Genomic DNA, 23,858 nt, shown 5'->3' with positions numbered 1-23,858 from the left:
GTTGGAAATTGATAGGAATTGTAAAAGCATGTTAAAAGATACCTAAATAAGATAACTTGTCAGCCTCCCAATTCTTACGCAGGATCAACTGTCTGTCATACCCTCTGATCTCCAAACTTCTTTGAAGATCAGAAGCATATATTGCACAATCATTTAAAAGTCATTGTATTCTGTTTTTCATTGATGCTACATTAAATTAAAAAAAATAATTACTTTGAGGGTTTTTTTCTTAGCTTTGCTTTAAAAAAAATCTTCCTTCCAAAAGACTATGCTGACCAGTATGGACAGAAACAGTTTGATGTGAAATAATGTGCTCAGCATTGTCACTAATGAGAATGAGAACTGTTGATCCCCACAACTCATAAATATGCCATAAACTGGTATTTGAAAGGAACTTTTGTCTCTTCCCTCTCCCCATCCTCCTGTTTTTCTTTGAACCTGTGGCTAAAACTCTGGTTGGTAACTGGAAACTAGGTTGGCTTAGGTTGTTCTAGTGTGAAAAATACCATGTTCATACTGCATGTACCCCCTTATGTATGTAACACAATTAACATAATAGAACCTTTATTTTGTGTTAAGCATGTATGTAAATCTTGGGGATATAATCATCTTACTTGTTTTACATGCTGGGTTTGATTTGAACTTGCTTATAAATGTTGATCTGAAATAACTAGTATGTGTCTTTTTTCCCCTTTAAAAAAAAGTCTAAAGTATTAATTTATGTTAATCACAGATGGAAAGTCAGAAATTTTTAGCTGAAAACAGTGCTTCTGTATATATAAAGAAAGTAGAAGCTAGAATTAATGAAGAAATAGAACGGGTGATGCATTGTCTGGATAAATCAACAGAAGAACCAATTGTGAAAGTTGTTGAGAGGGAGCTTATTTCCAAGCATATGAAAACTATAGTGGAAATGGAGAACTCTGGGCTAGTTCATATGCTGAAAAATGGGAAGACAGAAGGTAAGACTGCATCCTATGGGAGACAGAAATGCTTACGATACTGCTTAACTGTTTTTAAATATAGGATAAGTTGAGCTTAGTGTTTGTGCTCCTGTGTAATTGTAAAAATACTTCAGTGGCTCTGTTTTGCAAACATCTGAGATTACTTCAGAGACTTTTAGAAGGCTCTTATAACAGAGCCTGTGTGTATAACTTGTTTCTGTTTAGTACCAGATACAGGTACGTACTTGGTAAGCCAAGTATCTCCTAAGAAAAGTAGAAACCTGTTATAGTGGTCTTTATCACCTTTCTTCCATGAGCCATTTTATTACTTTCATTCCTCTAGTATGTAGCTGTCAAAATACATTGATGTTTTTGGCCCACAGGCAGTCATTTAAAAAGTGCTAGTGTAGATGACTTACTAAATGGAAGTATTGTAGGACCTCTTCTTGGGAAGAGGGCTTTATTGCAGAAAGAGTCAGCTGTTCTTAAAGGATAAGCAGCTTATCAAAGTGGTTAAAAAAGAAGAGCTTGGCTTTGTTTGGTTTTCCCTAATAGGGGTTAATGTGGGACTGACTGAATGAAACTTACTACGGAAAGAAACAGAACATAAGTTTCTAAAACAGAATAATGAAGAGAGTGATCGTAGTATCTATATTTAGAAATCAGTGCTCATGCTAAAGCTGTGAGAATGGGGACCAGACTTGTTGCTTAGATGAATAGCCTTTGTTCATTAAAGCACCTTCACAACCTACTGGGTAGAGTGACAGAAGTGAGCAAATTTCAGAAAGAGAATTACTGTATTGAAAAGAAAAGTGATGGTACCATACTTTTTTTTTTTTTCTCTTTAATATCCAGTTAAGATAGCCTTCAGGCTGAGTGTACAAGGATGTTGAAGGGTATTCATAGGTGCAGTAATGAGTTTAACTTTTGTAGGCCTTGAGTTTGATTTAGTTAAATTTAGAGAGGAAATAGTTGCTGCATTGTGAAGATAAGATTTTACATCAATGTACAAGGATGGACTGCTTTTTCAGAAAGCCATGTTTAACCTAAGCCACTTCTCATGATTTTAGATGGATGAAACAAAGTCGTATAAGATTATGTGGCTGACTTTAAGATAAATATTAATTAAACTCCGATTTTTACCAGTTTTTGCTTTTATTACAGAAACAAGCATCTCATTAACATTGTCCTATTTGCTTTAACTTATATTTTACTTGAGAACTTTTAATACAGTATTTGATTTTGGGGCTGATAATCTTAAAAGCTATGTTCTTAAATATCACTGGAAAACATAATTTTACTGAAGCTTTAGGAACGCTATCCTTTCACACAGGCTTCAACTTTTGCTGGCCTGGGGATCAGCAGTAACAGATTCCATGCTATAGACAACCTAGAATAATGGAATACAATCTTTCAATTTTCTGGCTACTGCAGTCAGTATGTTTGGGGTAAAGGAAAGGGGACATCAGAAGGGGCTAGCGCCTGAGCTGTTTATGGGATGCTTTCGGTGGCTCAGGTGGCTGAACTTTTACTGCCACCTTTTGCTATGAGATGAATGAGTTACAGAAGTATAACAGATGTTATACTGTATATATATTATGTATATATATTGCATTCTATATATATACAGAAGTGGAGGATGTTCTGCATAATATCTCGTTCTTGTTTCCAGACCTTGCTTGCATGTACAAGTTGTTTAGTCGTGTGCCAAATGGTCTGAAGACAATGTGCGAGTGCATGAGCTCATACCTGAGAGAGCAAGGCAAAGCACTAGTTTCTGAAGAGGGAGAAGGAAAGAATCCAGTTGACTACATTCAGGTAGTTATATATTTGAACTTTCCTTTCTTCCATCTTTCCCACATTCCCCCAAGTAGCAGTTATGATTGATGAGATTGATGAACACACCACATGACTGATAAGGTAAACCTTAATATTGATTCCAAAGGGATTATTATTATAAGATACATTAATAGTTTTGTTTAAAATGTACATTTTTTTGTGCTTTCAGACATGTTTAGGACTCTTACCTAAGTTGCTTGGAAAGTACATGCTCAGTTCTTGTGCTTTTGATAGCTGGTTTTATTAAACAACATATTCAGGCTGATTACCTAACTTCTGGGAACTTTTTGGATAATCCTAAATGATAGTTGCCTCCAGAGTGAGTTCTACATCTGCTGGCAAATAGCTTTATAGTGTCCATTTTGTTTAATTTTATGTGATGTTAAATGTCAGTGTTTATTGTGACAAAAATCACATGACAGTATTTCATGGCAAGATTAACTATGACTGAGAGGTGAATGTGTTACAAATCATAACAAATCATTTGCTTCATTCTTGGTCACCTGGAGAAACGGAACACTTCTGCGTGTTAAAAGATGTAAGTGTTCTTCCTTGTTCTCCAGCTCTCACGAAGTGATGTGTACCAGTAATTTATCAAGATCAGAAAATATACTTCAGGAGTGTTTGTCGTGTGTCATCTCCCGTGGTCTCCGAGAAGATGGTTTTAAATTTGTACATAAAATTGTTAAATTCATTGCACTTTAAGAAAATGCTTTTATAGCTGGAAGATGTTTTATACTTAATAGAAAAATGTGTATTCATTAAACATTTGTTTTGTGGTTTTTTAAATGTGTAGAAGTCCTTGTTTCTGGTCTTTATGAGAAACAGTGCTTTATGTCTGTTATCTCTGCTGTTTTGTTTGAAATAACTTTGCTAGAACTGGTTACTATTAGAAGAAGCCATTTGAGTATAAAAACATTTCTTCTTGGATTATTAATTTTCTGGCAATGCTGAAGCAAACTTCTTACCAAGCTTGGACAAGAATCACTTCTCCAGGGATTGTTAAAAAGAAGAGAGATTGCCCTGTGAAATTTATTAGGCTTAATGATTAAGGGCTGTTACATAATTTTTTTTCTTGGTGGTATGATTTATTTTTTTTAAAAAAAAAAAAAGCAGCAAATGATGTGGAAAATAAGTGTGTGGATTACTTTGAAGCAGTTTTCACTCATTTTAAATCCTGGTGGACCTAAAGGCGTATCATAAAAAATGTAACTGAGAATGAGTTAAAAACTTAATTATGAAGATGCTATTGATGTTTCCCGCTACAAAGGCAAGTAGCATAACGAAGCTGAAGACTTCTGGCCATACTTCATGTGCTTTGGCAGATCTCATCCACTCAGTATGCACCCTAGCTGTCTGATGAAGATGTCAAGGGGGAGGGATTGATGATACTTCATTACTGCTAAACCACCCAGCAGGTTTATCCTCCACTTCCATTGACATGAAGGAAGAAGAGAAAAATACTTGTGAATTAAGAAGCCATCTCACTCTTCTCACCTTGGCCATGTTCATCTGAATCTTTCAAGGACTTAAATAGCAGTAAGAAGACAAAGAAGCTACATTATACCTCCAAGAACAAAACTTCATCATAGTCCAGCACTGGTTCTGCAACGTGACATCACCAAACCCTGAGCATAATTGGCGAGTTAATTGCAAGAGCATTGCCAGGGGATTAGATTTAAAACTTCTTAAAATAATTTGAAGGGATGTTGAAATGCTGTTGTAATTTAAGGTACTAACAGTTTCTCCTGTTTAACACCAGGTTGTTCAGATGGTGTACTCCTGGAGAGGAGACATAAGCTAACCTTGGTAAACAGAGAGATAGTGGGATTTACTTTGCATTTAAAATTTCTAATACGCATTAATTAGCCTGTCTAAAGACCATTCCTTTAAGTGAGATGGTGAGTTCCTAAGAAACATTACTACTTCTTTGAGTAATTCTTGACTGGCTTCTTTAAGTAACCACATATAAATAAATTTTTAAGAAATCAAGGATTTAAGACCATTTAACCTGAACAGTTTTTCTGGGCAATAGTTGTCCATGATAAATATAACTCCTGAATGAAAATTTTAAACACCATAGCCCACCCCAAACGCTGTCTTATTTATGCCTAAGCCCTGTGCATATCATACATAATTAGCAAGGTGCTTAGGTGATTTTAAGAAGCTTCCCCCTCCTGCACTCGGTGGTTTTAACTCTGAGTGAAGATGGTACAAATCCTAAAAATGATGTTAAGCATCTGATGCTTTAGCTCAGAGGAAGCGGTTCGGTTCAGGGCCATGAACATGACACTGGTAACTGGAGAACTACTGCATGTATCTAAGTTTCGTGCATTCACAGTGACTCTTAAAGATTAGTAAGAAACACATGGTTAAATAATGCAGAACATGTCTATAGATTGAAAGGGGGGGGGGGGGGGGGAAGCCTAACATGTTACATTACACGCTTGTTGTCGCAGTGTGTTTGCTCCTTAGACTTGTTTAGTAGCTCTAGGGGTGAAGTTAATGGGTGCTTAGCCTCATCTTTCCCAGATCCTGTGTTTGTTATAGTGACTTTGTCAATGCTATTTGAAATAGACATGGCTTAACAAGTGCAACAGATACCTCCTCTAAGTTGTGTAAATCAGCCTGTTGAATAAAGGTGTTTAAAAAAATGTTCTTACTCTTTGATTAGCCTATCACAGAAAACTGCACCAGTATTTGACACCAATACTTTAGCCAGTTTATCTGAAAAATGACTTGTATAAGAGATTTATGGCAGCTATATATATTTAAAATTTCAGATACTTTCTACATAGAGAGCTTTGCAAAATCTCTGACTGTAGTGTGGTTTTCTCTATGACTTCATCTATTATTACTGTTTTACAACTTGCAACTTCAAATCAGTGAGAAGTTTCTGCCTTTTTTTTAAAGGGTTTACTGGACTTGAAGAGTCGGTTTGACCGCTTTCTTCAAGAATCTTTCAATAATGATCGACTCTTCAAACAGACTATTGCGGGTGACTTTGAGTACTTCCTCAACCTCAACTCTAGGTCTCCAGAGTACCTCTCATTATTTATTGATGATAAGCTGAAAAAGGGAGTCAAGGGAGTAAGTATAAACAAAATTAAAAGATCGTGCTATTTCCAGTGTAAACTTGTATGAAATGAAAGTAAGCTACTTTGCTAAGAATCATTTTTATGATACGGTAATACTGCCTTAAAAAAAAAAGAAGCATATGTGACACATCTGAGCTTATAACGCTTCACACAGCAACACCTCAAAGATGTTGTGTGGCTTGTCCCCCATATCTGAAGCAGTATACCTGCATTATTTCTGGCAGATGCCCCCTCAAAAAAAAAAAATAATTAGGTTGTAGTAGATTCTGCAGATCCCTTCCTTCAAAAGCTTAAATATAATTTCCTTAAATATATTCTTATAATTTGGCAATTATTCTCAATACCTAGTAACTTCTTTTGAAAATTGATTCACTTGAGTAGGGGAAACAGTTTGTCTTTGCTTCTTTTTACTGCTTTTACATATCAGAGGACTACTACCATATCTGTCTCTTGTAGCCTAAGTACAACTGTTTCCTTCAGTCTTGCCTCATAGCTTTTTTTCATAAATTTTTTTGCGGTATGGCACCCAGAACTGGACAGGATGATTCAGCTGAGGCCTCAGTGGCTCTGATTAAAGCTGAATATTATTGCATGCATCTTAATGCTTTGGGACTCAATATGTTCTATTTATTTATAAAATAAGTAATCGTTGTATTTGTTGTGGCACTAGGCAGGCTTTGCAAAACGAGTCCTAACATTTAAAAGCTTTCCTTCAGAGCTAACCTCCAATACTACTGACTGCCATCTGTGCTTTTTTAAAAATACTTAAAAACATATCCAAGAACTTTTACTGTATTTATCCAGGCATTCTACCCATCCTTCGTCTCCCTTCTCCCTCACAATTGTTTTTCCCTGTATTTCAGATCTATTCCTTTCTCTGCTGTGTTGAGTTTGTGCACTGTTCTTTTGGCTCTGTAGTTCACATGTTGGACCGGTTTTGTTGGCTTCTTTATTAGGCTACTATTAGACTATATGCTTGCTGTGAATTACTTTTAAGTATTTAGGTTGTATAAGACACTTGTGCTGGAAGGTTAAAACCAGCAAATTATTTATTTTACAGCTAACAGAGCAAGAAGTAGAAACTATCTTGGATAAGGCAATGGTTTTATTTAGGTTTATGCAAGAGAAAGATGTCTTTGAACGCTATTACAAGCAGCACTTGGCAAGAAGACTTCTTACAAACAAGAGCGTTTCAGATGACTCTGAGAAAAATATGATATCCAAATTAAAGGTAAGTCTGGATACTTTTTACTTCATTTTTTCAGCAATAAAGTTTCTTCTGTTTTTATATAAGGGTTATATAGATAACGTAAATCTCGACTGCTGTTAGACACAGATTTGATTTTAAAGCCCCAACAGAAAATATGAAAGGCTTTTCTGAATAATTCTGTAAATACTGGAAAGCACTTGTGGTGAGAAAGCAATCTAGAAAACAAAGCTAATTTTATTTAACAAAGCTAATTTATTTTTTTTTACTGAATTTGTTAAGACTTCCCAAATGAAGACAGCTCTGGTTATCCTAGTGACTGGATTTGTGGACAAGAATGTATTTTGTCCTAGATTTTCTGTCATTCACGGTAGAATTCTTTTATTGCATGCCATAGTTGTTTTTTAGTTGCCTCCATCTGCAGACTACTGATAATGTTCAATTCCTTTTTGATTAAGTACTTTGAGATAGATTGGGGAAAAAAATAATCTTCTCATCAGTGTCTGGAAACATGTTTTTCTGAGTTGGTTAAATTTATTGATAAAATAGCCCAAGAGATGGAGAAGAAAGTAAAGCCTAAAGGTGAACAGTCCTTGAAGCAAGTTCTAATGCAGCTTCTTCTTAAGTGGCATGATTAATGGTTATGGAACTTCTGAACCCGAGTGATTTGATCCTAAAATCAAACCTTTAGTGATCCTTATTTCTGACCTTCATATTCCATCAGTGAGCAAAGCCTGTTTGCATCAAATTTCTCCAAATTACCAGTATTCATTCCAAATTATTGATATTAGTTTCGTCCCAGTTACTTCTCCGCCTCTTCTAGCCTGGTGATTTAGAAGGCACGGGACATACATTTGCAGGATGAATCAGTGGACTGGAATTGCTCTCTTTATGGATTTGCACAGCAATTAGGATGCTGAAGCCAACATGCTTGCCTTTACTGTTATCTTGTCTTAGAAATAGGCACAAAGTCTTGTATGTGCAATTGAAATGCATTTGTTTGTGCGCATGTATCTGTATGTGCATATGTTCCTGATTCTCAAAAGGTCTGGAAATCTCTACATGGCAATCTGCAGAAGGCCATTAAAATTACACACTTTAGGATGACGGGTTTTTTTTCTGATACAAATAAAGATTATCTGTCTTTACAGTATCATGCTAAAAGAAAAAGCAGGTGAAATACATTGGCTTGATAAGCTTTCACAGACTTTTTTTTTTAAGATGAGATAGGAAGCTAAAAAGATATAAAAAATACAGTGATGGAGAAAAGAGAAGGAAAGCAGGTTTGGATGTGCTTAGGGTTAGATCCTTATATGGAATACAAATGCTAAGTTTTGAAGGTAATGCAAATGGGAGTCCCAGTAACCAAATGTACAGTAATAGAATTTTTGAGATTTATAAACTAACTCTTAGTTTTGCAGTTCACATACCAGAAGCTCTGTTTTCATAGTGCTGGCACAACAAGTTATTTTGTGTATTTTCAGACTGAATGTGGATGTCAGTTCACGTCTAAACTGGAAGGAATGTTCAGGGACATGAGCATCTCAAACACGACGATGGATGAGTTCAGGCAACATCTTCAGGCAACCGGGGTAAGAGCATGGAGTTCTGTGTGCTTGTCCTTTTACTTCAGCACAAACCCTAGACCTTTATCATGGCTTGTGGGTTTAAAGCTCTTTGGAATCTGCACATGGAATGAAGGATTTTGTTGGCATGCTCGAATTGTATTTCTTCTGCTGTGTTTCTTATCATACATTGATAGTATTTCCCGAAATACAGAAGTCAGTTCGAAGCTTGATCGACAGCTTGAGTGGTGCCGATTTACTTCCATAAAATCCTGTTTCAGCTCCTCTTGTCCCTGCGTTGCTCTGAGCGGGCCCTGCAGCGGGCGCCCAGCTCGGCGGCCTTTACTGCTTGTGGCCGGCAGGGGGCGAGCTGTGCCCACCCAGCTGTGCCGGCCGCCCCCTGGGGCCAGCTGTGCCCACCCAGCTGTGCCGGCCGCCCCCTGGGGCCAGCTGTGCCCACCCAGCTGTGCCGGCCGCCCCCTGGGGCCAGCTGTGCCCACCCAGCTGTGCCGGCCGCCCCCAGGGCCAGCTGCCCAAGCTCATGTGGGTTTCCAAAACGCCATGTTACCAGCAAAGTTTCTCATTCTTTAAAAGTAGTCTTCGTTGCAACCCATATTTTACAATAACAGCAAGTAGAAAGTATTCCGTGCTGCAGGGATTGGAAAAACTTATCACCTCACGTTTAACTTTCCTGACACAATTAATACCTTGATAAAACCAGAACTGCCATTTTATTCAAAAGCGCCAAATATGGACTTAGTTGTTCAGTCGGGAAGTGTGACACCTTGGTGTAAAAAGTGGGTGTCTGGAATCCTGCATAACGGAGAGATTGCTTCAATTTTGAGGTATTAGTTTGCTCTGAACACTTTTTTCTATATTGATACTCAATAGCGCTTAATAATAAATAATGAACAGCTAAGTAATTCTGTGTCTGCCGGTAAGTAAGTCTGTATATCAAGCGTGTTTGAAGCAGTTTCAGGAATCTGAATGCCAGAAATATGTTCATGGATGTACTCTGTCCAGTGTCCCTGGTTACACAGGGTGATCTGAAATCTTTGCTGTCTTGAAGCAGTCGGCTGAAATCTTTCTCATCAGCATACTGTGAGTCATCTTGAGAGAAGGAATGGGATCTCCTCAAAGTGGTTTCAGAAAAGGTTGTAGAGGATATGGACAGTTACAAAGGTGTTTGTGGACAGGCAGCTTTACTACTGCTTTTTTTCTTTATAATGTTTTCCTTCTAGAATGCCTGAAATACTAATTTCAAGAAAAATTTGCTAGAGCACTGCCATTTTTTAGGTAGCATGTGGGACTTCTATATGGTGTGTGTGTGTTAATGATTAATGTACTGTACGTGACAGTTTTATATTGAGTGAGTTAATAAATGATGTCTCATCTTCTTCTTAGCTATGTACAGCTAATAAAATGAATTTAAAATGTTAACAGATACTCTGCTAGGCATTATTTTAAACTTCATCTTATTCTTGGCAAGGGACCAGCAGTTCACCTGATGATTGCCTTTTGGGCAGCCTGATCATGGCCTTTTAATGAAATTTCTGGAGTACTTATTTATGATAGAAGTGATTATATTTCTATTAGTGTCAATAGTATTTGAGGGGAAATACAAACCAGAAGATTTTGGCAGGTTTGTGTTACTGTTAACTTGCTGGTGATGTTGTGTTTTATATGAAATAGTCCATTCTACTCCTTTTTAAGCCTTGTGTGTACCTTGAATATGTATGGTACCTTCTAGGTGAGTTGGGCATCTGCTCTTCTCTAAATAATCCTACCTGCAAAGTTGCCTGCTTGATCCTATAGCCAAAGATACAAGTAGTGCCAAGGATGGTTTGCTATCAGTGAGTGGAAAGCTCAACACTAATGAAAGTCCAGGCTAATAGATAATGAGTAATTTCTACAACTGTGATCCTGAAACTTCAGTTTGGAGTTTTGTAAAGATTAGATCACTTCAAGGGACTTTCCATTAGTTCATACCGTTTTTACACTGAAAAGACATCTTGTAAAATAAAGTTGTTCCAAAACTTCTTCAAGTCACAAACTGCTCCGCACTGTGTATGTGTGGTGTGAGGCATTCTCAGTGCTGTGTTCTGCTCTGGCTAAAACACTCAAAAAATTAGGAAGTGGTTGCCATGTCAACTAAGATGTTTCAGTTCCAGATAAAGATACTTTCTGTATCTTTCAGTCTGCATTGATGACCTTTCCCTATACTTTGGCTAGAGGGAGAAGACTGTTGAAGCTTTTGGGTTTTTAGGTGATACACAGATCAACTAGTTTTCTGTGTCGAAATGGCTGTTTGAATTTCTCTTGTAAACCTTATGACACTGGTGGTATGAAATTAGAAGCACAGCAGTAATGTTGGCTACAGAGCAAGCTTTATATTGGTCGTTACACACTTTGGCAAATTGTTCCTCTTAAACCTTAATGAAATTCAGAGTGATTTCTGTGTGAATAGTCTGTTACTGGGCTGCCTAGGTTTTTCAGAATTTTGCTAGGCACAAGTTTGTTAATGCACACAGGCATTCAACACGCACAATACAAAAACTCTTCCATAGCGCATGGAAATGCTACTCTGCTATTTAATAAGGAAGGTTTCTGAGTTCATATGACAGTTTTTGATCCTCTAAAATATAACGTACTCTTATTTCCATGTGTTCTTTGAAGGTATTAGTTACAACCCGTAGAGCTGAAAGTAGTCAGTTTTAAGTTTAATAATATTCAGCTTAGTTGAGATACCTCGTGGGGATTATGCCTCGCTGATGTAATGTTTACCAAATGTCTATATATTAGCATTTCAGTTGCAGAATGTTTCCTAACTGGTGCTGAATATATGTAGTAATGGCAGTCTTCAGGGAAAGTAGCTAGATTGTGCATGTACAAGTGACTGTTTACATTGCCGTCCAGAGGTAAACTGCAGAAAAAGTTCCCTATGGTTTAACGTTGTATATTTAGTATTTACTCTCTGCTTCCAGAAGGTAAATTTATAAACAGTTGTTTTGAAACTGATGCATTTAGCAACCTGGCTTTGCTAGATGTTGTCAAAAGCCTGATTAGAAAGAGTTGTTATATGTATTGTGAGTTCTGTTTATGATCACGAACATTTCATTCTTGGTTAAGGATGTATTTTATTAAACTCTGTACGATCTTAAATGCTGGAGGGGAATGATGTGGAGAATTTTTGCTGTACCATCTACTCTGATAATGAACTCATTTGTCTGGCTTTGTAAAAAAGTTTATAGATATGTCTAAATTTTTTCTTAGTCTGTGAAAATTCTACACGTTCTACACTGATAAGAAAAATGGTGAAACATCATCCTGTTTTAAAATAGCGGCTGTTTTCTTCCAATTGTTCTTAGGTCTCATTAGGTGGTGTTGATCTTACAGTGCGGGTCCTCACAACAGGTTACTGGCCTACTCAGTCAGCCACACCAAAGTGCAACATCCCTCCGGCTCCCCGACATGCTTTTGAAATATTTAGAAGGTACGTATTAAAACAGATTTTTAGGTAGAGGTTTTAAGAAGAAACCGTCTGAACTTAACTTACAGATACATTTTACCATTAAAGACAGGCTAGCATACCGCTCTTCTTCGGTTCATGTGAAAATAAGAGAATGCAGTGATCGCATTATGAGGCTTGAGGTTGGAGCTTTTAAGCTCTAACTCTAACAAGAGTTACTGTTTTGAAAAAGCAGAAGTTAGAAATGTCTCAAGAGTGTCCGTAATGGCTATGAGAAGTCTATGTAACTGTTTAAAGCAATTTCCTGTTAGATACACAGTGTGAAATATATAATTGAATTGAAAATTTTATATATTACAGATTTTATTTAGCCAAACATAGTGGGCGACAGCTGACACTCCAGCATCATATGGGTTCTGCAGATCTCAATGCCACTTTCTATGGGCCCGTTAAAAAGGTAAGGTGTCAAGATTATGAAAATATTGTCTTTTTTTTAAAAATGTAAGCAAATACATATTTGTAATAACTTTAGAATTGTGTAAAATAAAAGCTTACCCATTGATAATAGAAGAAATATGCCTTCCCTTGGCTTTGTAGTCTGATTCTTCCTTTGTAGCTGTTTTGTTTTCACTGGTTTTCCCCCCAGTAAATCTAATTTGGATGCATCAGTCAGTATCGTTCTTTGTTAACCTCGCAGAGAAATAGCAATTTTGATCTTAAAGGAACCTCAATGGTTTGAGTGTTTGTGGGGGTTTTGACTGTGAATCAGTCAAAAGTGAAATTAAACTTGTTTCTCTTTAGAGTTTGTTAATGTGAAAGTACTGTTAAGCCAAGTTCAGCCTGCTTTTCATCTGCACAGTGCTAGCAATGTGAACAACATTTTTTTCAAACATGAGAATCTTAGAGGAGTTTAGAAGTACAATGTTTAGTGTTTATGTCTATAAGAAAATAATTCGATGGTGATTTAGACCAGTTTTAAAATGCTAAACTGGAAGTAGTAATGGCGTGATGTTTAGGAATGTATGACAATGCAAAAGGAAAACAAAATTCTTACAACAAAGTATTAATAATGTGCATTTGTGGGGATGTTCAAATTGTATTACTGTAGGGTAAATATTTTGATAATTTTAAAGGTAAGAATGAGAAAACTGGAGGGTGGGCAAGCAGTGGAACAGGGGCCAGCCAGAGAGGTGGTAGAGTCTCTGTCTTTGGAGATGCTCAGTATTTGACTGGACACATCTAAGCATCTTGCTCTAGATGGCCTGGCCTTGAGTAGTGACTCACGCAAAGGTGGGACCTACAGAGGTGCCAGCCTCGGGCACCCTGTGATGCCAGGACAACTACTGGAGAGACATTCTGTTGATGCCACCAGGCATATACTAGTCCGTCCCTTGTGTAGACAGGTCTCCTAGATAAATATTTCGCCATATAGCCTTTGTCTTACTGAGGTAAAATATTTTGCAGTGGAGAATAATCTAATAGTAGTTTTGGAATTTTAAAATAGGAAGATGGCTCAGAGGTTGGCGTAGGAGGTGCCCAAGTAACTGGCTCAAATACACGGAAGCACATATTGCAAGTCTCCACTTTCCAGATGACGATATTAATGCTCTTTAACAACAGAGAAAAATATACATTTGAGGTAAGTGTTGTGGTTTTCTCACTTGAACGTAAATAACTGTTCTAGGCACGCTCTTTTCTCTTGAACAGATCTTTGAAGATCAAGTGCCTCTCATTCTATTTGAATGGGGATCAGGCCAGTAAATACAGGAAGCAGATCATTAGCAGTGCGCCTGGGAAGCAATCCTAAGTGAGGAAATTATTTGGGAACAGAAGTTTTCAAAAACACAGAAGAGTTGTGTGATTTATTCCTAGGCCATACAGCTATAGAAAAGCTGAAGTTGGAATGCAGCAGGTGGCTCCATTTGCTCATTTGATCTTTGAAAAACAGGATTTAGAGGCCAAAGGATGGAGAAGGGTTTGTTTCCTGGCCTCTTAAACACTCAAGTGCTTAAATTGGCAGGCTGGAGTGAGCTGTGGGATGAATCCAGGAACTGTCATCCTTTCTCTTGAGTGGGTCAGCCAGAAAGGACAACGAAGAATGCCTAGATAGATTCTTAACAAGGAGACTAGAAGGGTATTGCTAGGAAAGGTTCAAGTGGTCAGCTGATAGACGATGATGAAGGCTTTAGGAGTAGTGGAGGAGGATCCTGTAGTGTGAGGTTTGAGGATTGTATTGTTAATGTCAATTAATATTCTTGGGTTTGGCATTGTCTTCTGTTTGAGAGACCATTGGCAGCCTTGAAAAGCGCTATGGGTGCAGTTTGAAATGGAGTGGATTTCCAGGTTTTTTTCAGCTACTTTTGACTGTGCTATGCATAGTAATCATTTTGCCTTTTTGTTTGGATTTTGTTTTCAGCTTATTTGGCATACTTCTGACCTGTTAATGAAGAATGTTGCGTTGAAACGGTCTCAGTTGGGATTAAGAAAGGCAGGGTTTGATAAGAGGCTCTTAGTAAAATACTCATAGCTCAAAAAAAGATTATTTTAGAGCACAAAGTCCTGTGTGTTGTGAAATTTGTTACAGGAGCATTACAGCTTTGAGTACTTTCTCTGCAGAATACTGGGGGGGTGACAGATGGACATGACTTAACAGCTTATTTTTTCTTGGAAGTTGATGCCGGGCTGGTGGCTACCTTATTCCACAAAAATGTAGGCTTTATAAGTAGTAGAGCCTTACCTGTATATGAATAAATAATACTTGCTAGAGCAGTGAAAAATACATTTTTTAATATATGCTTTAAGTTACAGTTTATATTACTAAGACCAGATGATAGAGCAATGTCCGTGTGCTTCTAGGTTGTGTTTTGTTCAATTCTGGTTTGGGAGTTCTTTTACTCTGTGTCCCATTGTAACTAAAACATTAAGAAGGCATATTTGTTTTGTTTGGTTTCTTTGGTGAAGTGTCTGGGAGTTGTCTTTAACTCCAGCCAGGAAAGCTTATGAAAACTTAAGAGTAGAATGAATTTTATCTTTATTCTTTGGTTATTGAATACATGATTAATTGCTGAGTACTGGGCAACTGTTATTTCTCTGTCATATCAAATCAGTGCTTTTACTGCAACATAACGTGAGAGATGACTTGTGGTGTGTGCTTGTGTAAGCATAAAACTGTCTGATATACAAGTGTTTCTGCAGGTTCACAGCTGAACAGATTAACTGGAAGTCGCTTCAGAGTTGAACAGATGTTGCTGTTTTGTTTTGCATTCAGTGTGATTATTAATTGCAGACTTGACAAGATCTACACAATAATCGTAATAGCCATTAAGCCATGTGATTGAGAGAAAAATGTGATAATAATGATGCAAAAATTATGCATAAGATGCTACAGAAACTTAAAGGATTATTGGTATAGCAAAATTCCTTCACAAAAACATTACGAATTTACTGTATCCCTCCCTGTACAGCAACATTTATATATGCAAAAAGAACTGGTGGCCATATGGGTCTAGGTTAGTGCTACTTGAATTTAAGAGGAAGGATCTTCATACAAGCCTTCAAACAATGCTAATTTTTTCGAAGAATTCAATTTCTTCGAATCAAGTCTCATCTAATACTCCAAATATTTTTCTGTTAGTTTACAGTACATCTCGGTGTTTAAAAAGGTGAAATGCACAATTTTTTAATGACAACATGGAAAATAAGGGGCACGTTTTTGCTTCTTTCTTTAGGTTTAACAAATGAGAAATACATATGCAACTGTAATAGAAATAAAGTTGTTGAATAATTCCACAAAAATGAGAGATTAGAATTTAAAACTGGCTTAACTGTTTTCTTCTCTTTTGCTGATCTCAGCTTTGGAAGATAGACATGTTGAAATCTGTAAATAGAAATACAAATGCTTCCCTTTTTTGTCATTTCAACAAAATGTCATAATGCTTTTCCTTGTAAATTTCTTCTCATTTTCCTTTTAATAAACTTTTTTTCTGGTGTAGAACCAGACAGAGGCAGTTCCATACCTAGAATCTTCTCTTTTATAGCCTCCAGATAGAGCTCACTTGGCAATATTTTTAGAACTAAGGTTGTGTAATCAGTACTGCTCTTGTGCACAACTCTGGTGTGGTCTTTAAAATAAGACATTTTGGTGGTGGGGAAGAAATGTGTGCGTTTTTCACTGTTATATTTTTACATAGATATTTGATGTATTTTGAAAAATTATATGCTACAGACTGAAGGAAAGAGAGCACAGGAACATCTGTTATCCCCGTTTACATTCACAGCTACACTTTTTTTATCCAACTTGAAGTTTTTGCCTGCCTCTGAGGCAGCATATTGCAGTGCAGTTCTTCCTGTGGTTCTTGTTGTAAAGCTAACTTAGAAATTCTGAAACCTAAGTGGTTCACATAGATTGGTGGCTGAGTTAGAATGCTACAGAATGAAGTAAAATAAACACAGAAATACCTAGTAATTAGTGTAAGGATGAGTAGCATCAAAAAAGTCAAATTCCATTTTAGATCTTAGTTTCACTTTCATCAAAAGCATAGTATATCTGTTTCCTTGTAGAAGTAATTTAGATTTGAAAAGATTAATTTTAGGTGTTGATAAAAAAAATCAGAGTTTGAGAGCCTGCATGTCACAGGCATTACATCAGTAATAAGCTGGTTTTGGTTTGTAACCTTGAGGCTTTACATTTACCTAAGTCCTGTAATCTAAGTGTCACCTTCCTTTGGTTTGTTTAAATTTATGCTGATCAGTCCACTTCAGTAAGACTGTTTGTTGTGACCACGTGGAGGACTATAGTGTTTTGGGGTTGTGGGTTTTGTTTTTTTTTTTTAATATTACTTTGTGCTGGATCTAGGAGAATAAAACAGTGTGAAGGTGAAAACTTAACTAAAGTAACAAATGAAGAAATAGTAACTTTTCTGTGAGCTACTTGGAAAGAAGCATTTTGATACTAGCAAATAGTTAAAATACATGGATGCACATCACTTGAAATAGTATGAATATTTCTGAATGCATTATGCTAAGGATACTCTTAGATAAAAAATGCTTTATTAGTTCCCGATCATCCATAAGCAGTATGTATCAAAAATTCTGATATTTTTAAATTTTAGACTTACTGATTTTTTTTTATTTACCTCATTCAAATGAATTAGAACTTGTACCAAAATCACATTTTCACATAAAGTCAATGTTGTACATGTGATATTGGGTCTGTAGTTGAAAAGTGAGGCATATTCCGCTTTGGTGTCACAGAGACTTAGTGAGATATTGTATATGAGATGCGCTGTAATTAATTGCAGAGTCCAAGTAGAGGCCAGTACATCCAAATTATTTTTATTGCGTGTTGTCAGTGGTGGATGACCACAGAAGAGTGGCATTTATTTTTCTGCATTGATTTTTAAAAAACTTGAGCACACCCAAGAAGTAACATAATTTAATAGAACCTGGTTGTACTCTGACGTTTGATTTTTCTGGTCACAGTTCAAAGAACTTTTAACAAGTTCTTTACAGTTCTTTACAGATTGTAGCATTTTGATCACTGGGAGTTGTTAGTGCTGTTTTTAGCCTGAAGGTCGTTGGTATGACTTGTGTGCCATGAGAACTAGGAATTTATGGGGGCAGTGTAAGAGCTGGACGCTGGCCTTGGAACTGAAAGTGGAGAGGCCGAGAAAGTGACAGCTCTTGTGGACAGTTGTGTGTCTGTGAGGTTTATTTTTTCTATTTAGTAGTTTGATCTTCAGCTGCTAGAGGTCCCTCGAGTCTGAACGGGAATGTGAAATCGGAGATGTCTGCAGTTTCCTCAAAGTAGAAAAAGGAAGAGAATAGAGATAAGGCTAAAATGAACTTCTAATGAATGGGAGCTCAGTAAACAAGTTAAGTTAGAGGAAGCAGTAGTAGTTGGCCTGCTCCTAGAGCATGTTAAGACATCATTCTACATCTAGTATAATCTGATTACTAACTCATGATCACTAGTGACTTACCTAACATACAGCTTGCAGCTGAACTCCTAAGTATACCGACAGAGATGCAACAAGTTATGTGCATGTTTTTACAAACATTCTTCTTCAAAGTTCGTACCATTTGATGCACTATGATATTTGGGGTTTTATTTCACCTGGAGAAGTCCTAGCCAAGGGCATCTGGGCTGTAAATAAATTGTTTCAGGTTATTCAGAAAGGAGATGTAATTCATCAAGAGCATCTCTCTCTTACAGTGGCCTTGTTTGCTTCCGTTTGTAAAGATTTTATTTTTAACAGTGCTCCTGAATGTAAAAACGTTTACACAGTTTGTCAGAAATGCTCATGAACAGCATGGATGTTTTCCATCACTGAATTACTTAAAAGGTTTGTTTTCACTCTGTTCGGCAAACGTTGGAAGCAGTGAACAAATCCTTTCAGCCTTCTCAAAAATGACAGTGACATGAAGCAGCTGGTTATTCATTCTTCTATTTTCAACTCAGGATGACTGTTTACGTGACGGAATTTACTGCCTGTGCATTGACCCAGGTGGATCATTTTGCATATTATGTATTGAGACTGTGCTACTGAATTAATTCTAACCTTTCAAGCCCCACAGCTGCTGTCATAGCAGTAGTATTTTGCACACTTGAAGGTGTACATTTAAGCAGTCAGTGCTGCTGTTTGCAAAACATGGTGCATCTGCTGTAGCCATAAACTAACTAAGATATCTTTCTTTAGGAAATTCAACAAGAAACAGATATCCCCGAAAGAGAACTGGTTAGAGCCCTACAGTCCCTTGCATGTGGCAAACCAACACAACGTGTTCTCACAAAAGAGCCTAAATCAAAAGAAATAGAAAATGGTCATATATTTACAGTGAATGATCAGTTCACATCTAAACTACACAGAGTCAAGATTCAGACGGGTAAGTGAGCTTTATATTCTACTGTGTTGTAGTCCTAAAACTGCCTTAAAATGTCAAAATATCTTTTGCAAGATTGATGTCTAGACATGTGAACAAAAGAAAATAGTATTTTTTTGTTGATGATCAGTTGCATCAAAATGAAAATTTAAATACTGAGAAAAGCGTGGAAGTCATAGTTAAGCCTTTTACTTTACAAAATTTGTAATTATCTCTTAAAAGGAAACGTTGAAAGAGAAATAAAACTCAGTAAAATTAAAAACATGCTACTGATCGATTTAGAAATAGAAACATTGCCTCATGAGTTGTTGCACTGCTGTGAAACTGAGTGATGTTTTTAGCCCATACAACAGTAATTTGCAAGTGCCAGGTAGCTATAATGTATTTGGGCTTAACAAATAAGAAAAACGGATTGGTACGATACAACTTCATTAGCTCATAGAAATGCTGGTTTGTCTTGTGCATAAGTAATGTTGATACCTTTTTGTCTGGAAAACTCTCTGGAAACAATTTCTGAGTTGTAGCATTGCTGTGGATATACCTTATAGAGCGCTGGAAAATTAGTTCTGAGTTTTAGTACATCTAAAATATTCTCTGACTTTGCAGATCTCAGTACATAAAATATACAGCAGCACTGGCAGTGTTTTAAGTGCAACATAGGTGATTCACGTGCTGTTTGTCACATGTGATATAAGTTCTGTGCATCACTCTGTTCAGGGATGTAAGCATGTAAAACCCGTTAGTACCTACTAATTACATTACGTTGCGTGTGTCCCTCTGCGTGAGTGATAGCTGGGCTCTCCTCAGGCACACGCAGAGCGCTGTGATGGCAACAATTTGCCATGTCTGCAGAATTTTTCTGGTGAGCAGGGGCGCAGCAGCCAAATGAGGATGTTAAGAAACCTCTCATCAGGACCCAAGGCACTTCCCTGGCATAATCAAAAGTAAATTCTGTGACATCTATTCGAGGTTTAGTGGAATTCTGCGTTTTCATTTCCACTCCGCAAATGTCTGTGAATGGGGAATATGACTGGGGGCTCGGCACGGTTTCAGAGCAGATTTGATACTTGTGGTTTTATTTTTCTGTATCTCTTTAAAAGTGATAAATACTTGGGGGTTTTGAGTGAAGAAGGGTAGGGGGCAAAGTGGTGTAGTGGTGTGGGGGGAGGGCTTGATTATGACAGCTCTTGGGTGAAAGGGTAAGAAAAGCTAGAATAAGGGCAGAAATAAAACATAAATAGGAGAGCAGAATACAAAGAATGTAATGAGTTGAAGAGGATAAAGTTGGACTGTTTCTTCCGACTGATGAACTTCCAAAGTATGCAACTAGTTTCTGAAGTACACTTTCAATCCTTTTTCTGTTTTAATTAATAGATTATTTGTTATATTAAAGGGAAAAATATTTAATGGAAGCGGGGGGGTTAGTGGTGCCAGTAAGCAGATTTGCATACTGTTCAGATTTTAACATAGCAATAATTAAGTAACAGATTGTTACCTTGTCAGTTGCTATCAAAATATGCCAGAAGGTGTTAATATGTTCTGGTGGCTTTTCATTAAAAAAATCAAGTTTGAGAATGTCAAAACTCAGGAAAATAGAACTTGATGTCTAGATGAAATAAGTAGTGAAGCTAACACACAATGAAATTAATTTTATTTTTGCTAACATGCTTTACATTCTGCTTCTTTTCTTTAAGTTGCTGCCAAACAAGGAGAATCTGATCCAGAAAGGAAAGAAACAAGGCAGAAAGTAGATGATGACAGAAAACATGAGATAGAAGCTGCTATAGTTCGGATAATGAAATCTAGAAAGAAGATGCAACACAATGTGCTAGTAGCAGAGGTATATTTACTCATATGATACGGGCTGGGGAATTCTTCTTGCTTTTCCTGTTAATTCATGAAAGTTACACAGCTCTCACTAATGTGATTCTGAAAGGCTTTTGAGAGATGCTGTATTAAATCCACCCTTTTGTTCTTTCTCCCTGTGTATGTGAAGACATCTAAATCCTTACCCATCAGTTTAGGCTGTACCGTTGGGTGTATCTAATTTTCATTCCTCCTTTTAGTGCTATTATGATGTTACCAAATTCCTTGAAATAAGTTGGCAACAAAAACCATTGTATTTAACATTAATTATTTTCTGATTTGATCTTGTTACTGACTGTTGCGTCCAGGTTTGAGCAGTTTGAGCTCTTAGCTGCTCTTAACTCCTAAGTTCTGACAGCTTCAGGGATAGTTCCCATTGTCCACTTTTGAACCCCCTTAGGGCTCTGCAGTTGAGAGCATTCTCAGGTTGGGACCATGCCTCTGCGGAGGTCAGTACTTGGAATCGTACCCAGGGATGAGCAATCAACTCATCAGGGGCTAACAGCTGTCAGCAGTTTGCAGACTGCTTCTTATGCTTCATGGTTGTAGCCAACCCTGTCTAAATATGTTTTTTCTGACTATTTGGTTTGGTTAGGCTACTTAATGATCTTACTTGCCTTGTGGTCTTATATTAATTGGTTTCGATCTTATGTTTTAGGTCACTCAGCAGCTGAAGGCCCGATTCTTACCAAGTCCAGTTGTTATTAAAAAACGTATTGAAGGACTTATTGAGAGAGAATATTTGGCACGAACACCTGAGGATCGCAAAGTATACACTTACGTAGCATAAAATGCGTTCAGAAAATTTGATTTATTCTTGGACTATACTCTTCGCATGAACTGGGAAGTTCTTTTAAATCATTAATATTAAAGACGACCATCTCTTCTATTAAATTACAGTACATGTTCTAGACCATTCAGATCAAGCCTTTTACTCCTTTTGAGAGTTTTCAACATCAATTGATTGAGCTTCAGGCTTTTCAACGTTATCCCTGTAGAGATCATCCTTACAATACTTCGGGAAAATGTGAATGTGCCGCGTTTGTTTTCAATACTGTATGAAAACAGAAAAATAAAATCAAATTTAGAAAATACAGCTCATTTAAAAAAATAAAATTGTTGGAATTTCATATCCCCAGATCTTCAGTGTTGATGTAAATGTGTTTCTGTAGTGTTGCTTAGCACTTCGCGCATTGTATAAGTTGGGTTTAAAAGAAACCACAACTGGTAAGGCAAAATTCCCAGTTATATTGCTCTGCTTCAAATGTTTCTTTAACTAGCCATGTTTAATTTAAATATTTGGTAATCTTTTGAAGACCCAAGAAGACAACTTGAGCATGTTTCACTCTTCCACCTGCACTCACTGTTCCAACAACATGATTTAGGAACTTCTGGGGGCTCAGAAAAGACCGTAATAATTTTGGCTTTCCCTTCTGTAATTTGAGTTCTTCTAAATTAAACTCTATATTGATTAGGTTTGTTCTGGTTTCTTTATAGAAAAAAGGAGAAGATTTTAGTGTGTATAAACTGTATAATAATTTTTGCTGTTGTACTCACTGCTGATAGTGGATTGTACAGGGCGATGTTTTTATTTCACTAAATGTAGACAAAATAAATTTAAAATAAATGGATTTAGTGTACACAAACAACTAATTCAAGTGTTTTAGAGTACAGGGTTGACAATCTCTTGGAACTAAATACTGTCCCCTGGGGAAACATACTGGGATTATATTTTGTTAATAAACATCATATATGGATCTGTAGCCCCAGGGCTTCCCATCATAAGTGCATATTTCAGGAGATTAAAGTGAAACCAGTGTGCACTATTTGTTTTTAAAAATGCATTTTAAATGTGTGCTGGTTTTGGCTGGGAGAGTTAATTTTCTTCATAGTAGCTGGTAGGGGGCTACGTTATGGATTTGTGCTGAAAACGGCATCGGTAACAGAGGGATGTTTGAATTACTAGTGAGCAGCACTTACAGTCAGGGCCTTTTCTGCCTCTCGGCCCACTCTGCCAGTGAGCATCAGGGGGTGCACGAGAAGGTGGGAGGGGGGGACAGTTGTGACAGCTGGCCACAGCTGACCTAAGCAATATTCAATTGCTGTAATGAAATTTTTAGTTCTTACCCTGGAACTTTTTTCTTCTTGTCAGTGTGCTGCAAAAATACTTTAAAAATCGCAGTTTAGTGACATCATTATTCTCATGGTTAGAAATTGTGTGCATTGTACTGCGGAATTTTTATTAAACAGTATTTTTGATGTTCCAATGCACGTATTACACGCTTTCTCTGCTGTAGCTATTTTTCTGTTTTAATTCAAAACAGTATTTTATTTTATGTTTTGGTTCACATTATTTTCATCCATAGATGCTGAAAAATATAGTTGGGATGGGCTTCCCAATGTGTAGATCTTGAGTTGAAACAAAGAAAAACTTGGTTGTAGAGCACTAAGATACTGCCAGAGCATTTCTTAATTAGCTTTATTAAACAAATACGTGGTGATGGTGTAATGTAGCAATGATTTGGAGAGTATTTTTCATAATGTGTCCCCACTTTCACCCCTCTCCAGCCTGTTAAGATACAAATCCTGTAAATTGCACGGTAGTAGGGTATTTCTCCTACAGAGAGGCACTGGAATTAGGGTGATATTTTAGCATGACTAGTCTGAAGCTTTTTCTGAGAAGCTTTACTTCAGTTTTATGGCACACCCCCAGCACACACAGAGACATATATTAGCTTTTATAAGGAGGTTACTGAGGGACGTTTCTGCCTTTGTTCATCAAGAATTTAGCCCCAAAAGAAAATAGCTGGGCTGTTGGCCGTTCCAAGTATGTATTTGCTCACCCTTATTAAAACACCTGTGTGTCTCTGTACAGTATGTATAAAACCTCGATAGAAATGTCATTTATTGTTTAGCCATAGAACAATACTAAATGCAGGTTGGATGACATCTGGGTTTTGGATTGTCGTTAAGTCATCAGAAACTTCT

General features: G+C 37.0%; 1 protein-coding gene across 3 annotated transcripts in view; it reads left to right on the top strand.

The window, feature by feature from the left end:
- The window catches only part of CUL3 (cullin 3), a 58,654-nt gene extending 36,646 nt beyond the window's left edge, over window positions 1-22,008 (top strand). For all 3 annotated transcript variants that reach the window (XM_055817000.1, XM_013295112.3, XM_005232231.4), the window contains exons 6-16: window positions 734-962; window positions 2,617-2,762; window positions 5,697-5,873; window positions 6,942-7,112; window positions 8,573-8,680; window positions 12,022-12,146; window positions 12,483-12,579; window positions 13,627-13,761; window positions 18,821-19,007; window positions 20,699-20,844; window positions 21,529-22,008. In XM_055817000.1, the coding sequence (XP_055672975.1) occupies window positions 734-962; window positions 2,617-2,762; window positions 5,697-5,873; window positions 6,942-7,112; window positions 8,573-8,680; window positions 12,022-12,146; window positions 12,483-12,579; window positions 13,627-13,761; window positions 18,821-19,007; window positions 20,699-20,844; window positions 21,529-21,660 (1,653 nt within the window). In that variant the 3' untranslated portion in view covers window positions 21,661-22,008. The remainder of the gene's footprint in view (window positions 1-733; window positions 963-2,616; window positions 2,763-5,696; window positions 5,874-6,941; window positions 7,113-8,572; window positions 8,681-12,021; window positions 12,147-12,482; window positions 12,580-13,626; window positions 13,762-18,820; window positions 19,008-20,698; window positions 20,845-21,528) is intronic.
- Window positions 22,009-23,858: the final 1,850 nt, after the last annotated feature.

Source organism: Falco peregrinus, chromosome 12 (assembly GCF_023634155.1).
Source record: "Falco peregrinus isolate bFalPer1 chromosome 12, bFalPer1.pri, whole genome shotgun sequence".
NCBI classification, from domain to species: domain Eukaryota; kingdom Metazoa; phylum Chordata; class Aves; order Falconiformes; family Falconidae; genus Falco; species Falco peregrinus.
This window is presented reverse-complemented; position numbering and strand designations above follow the sequence as displayed.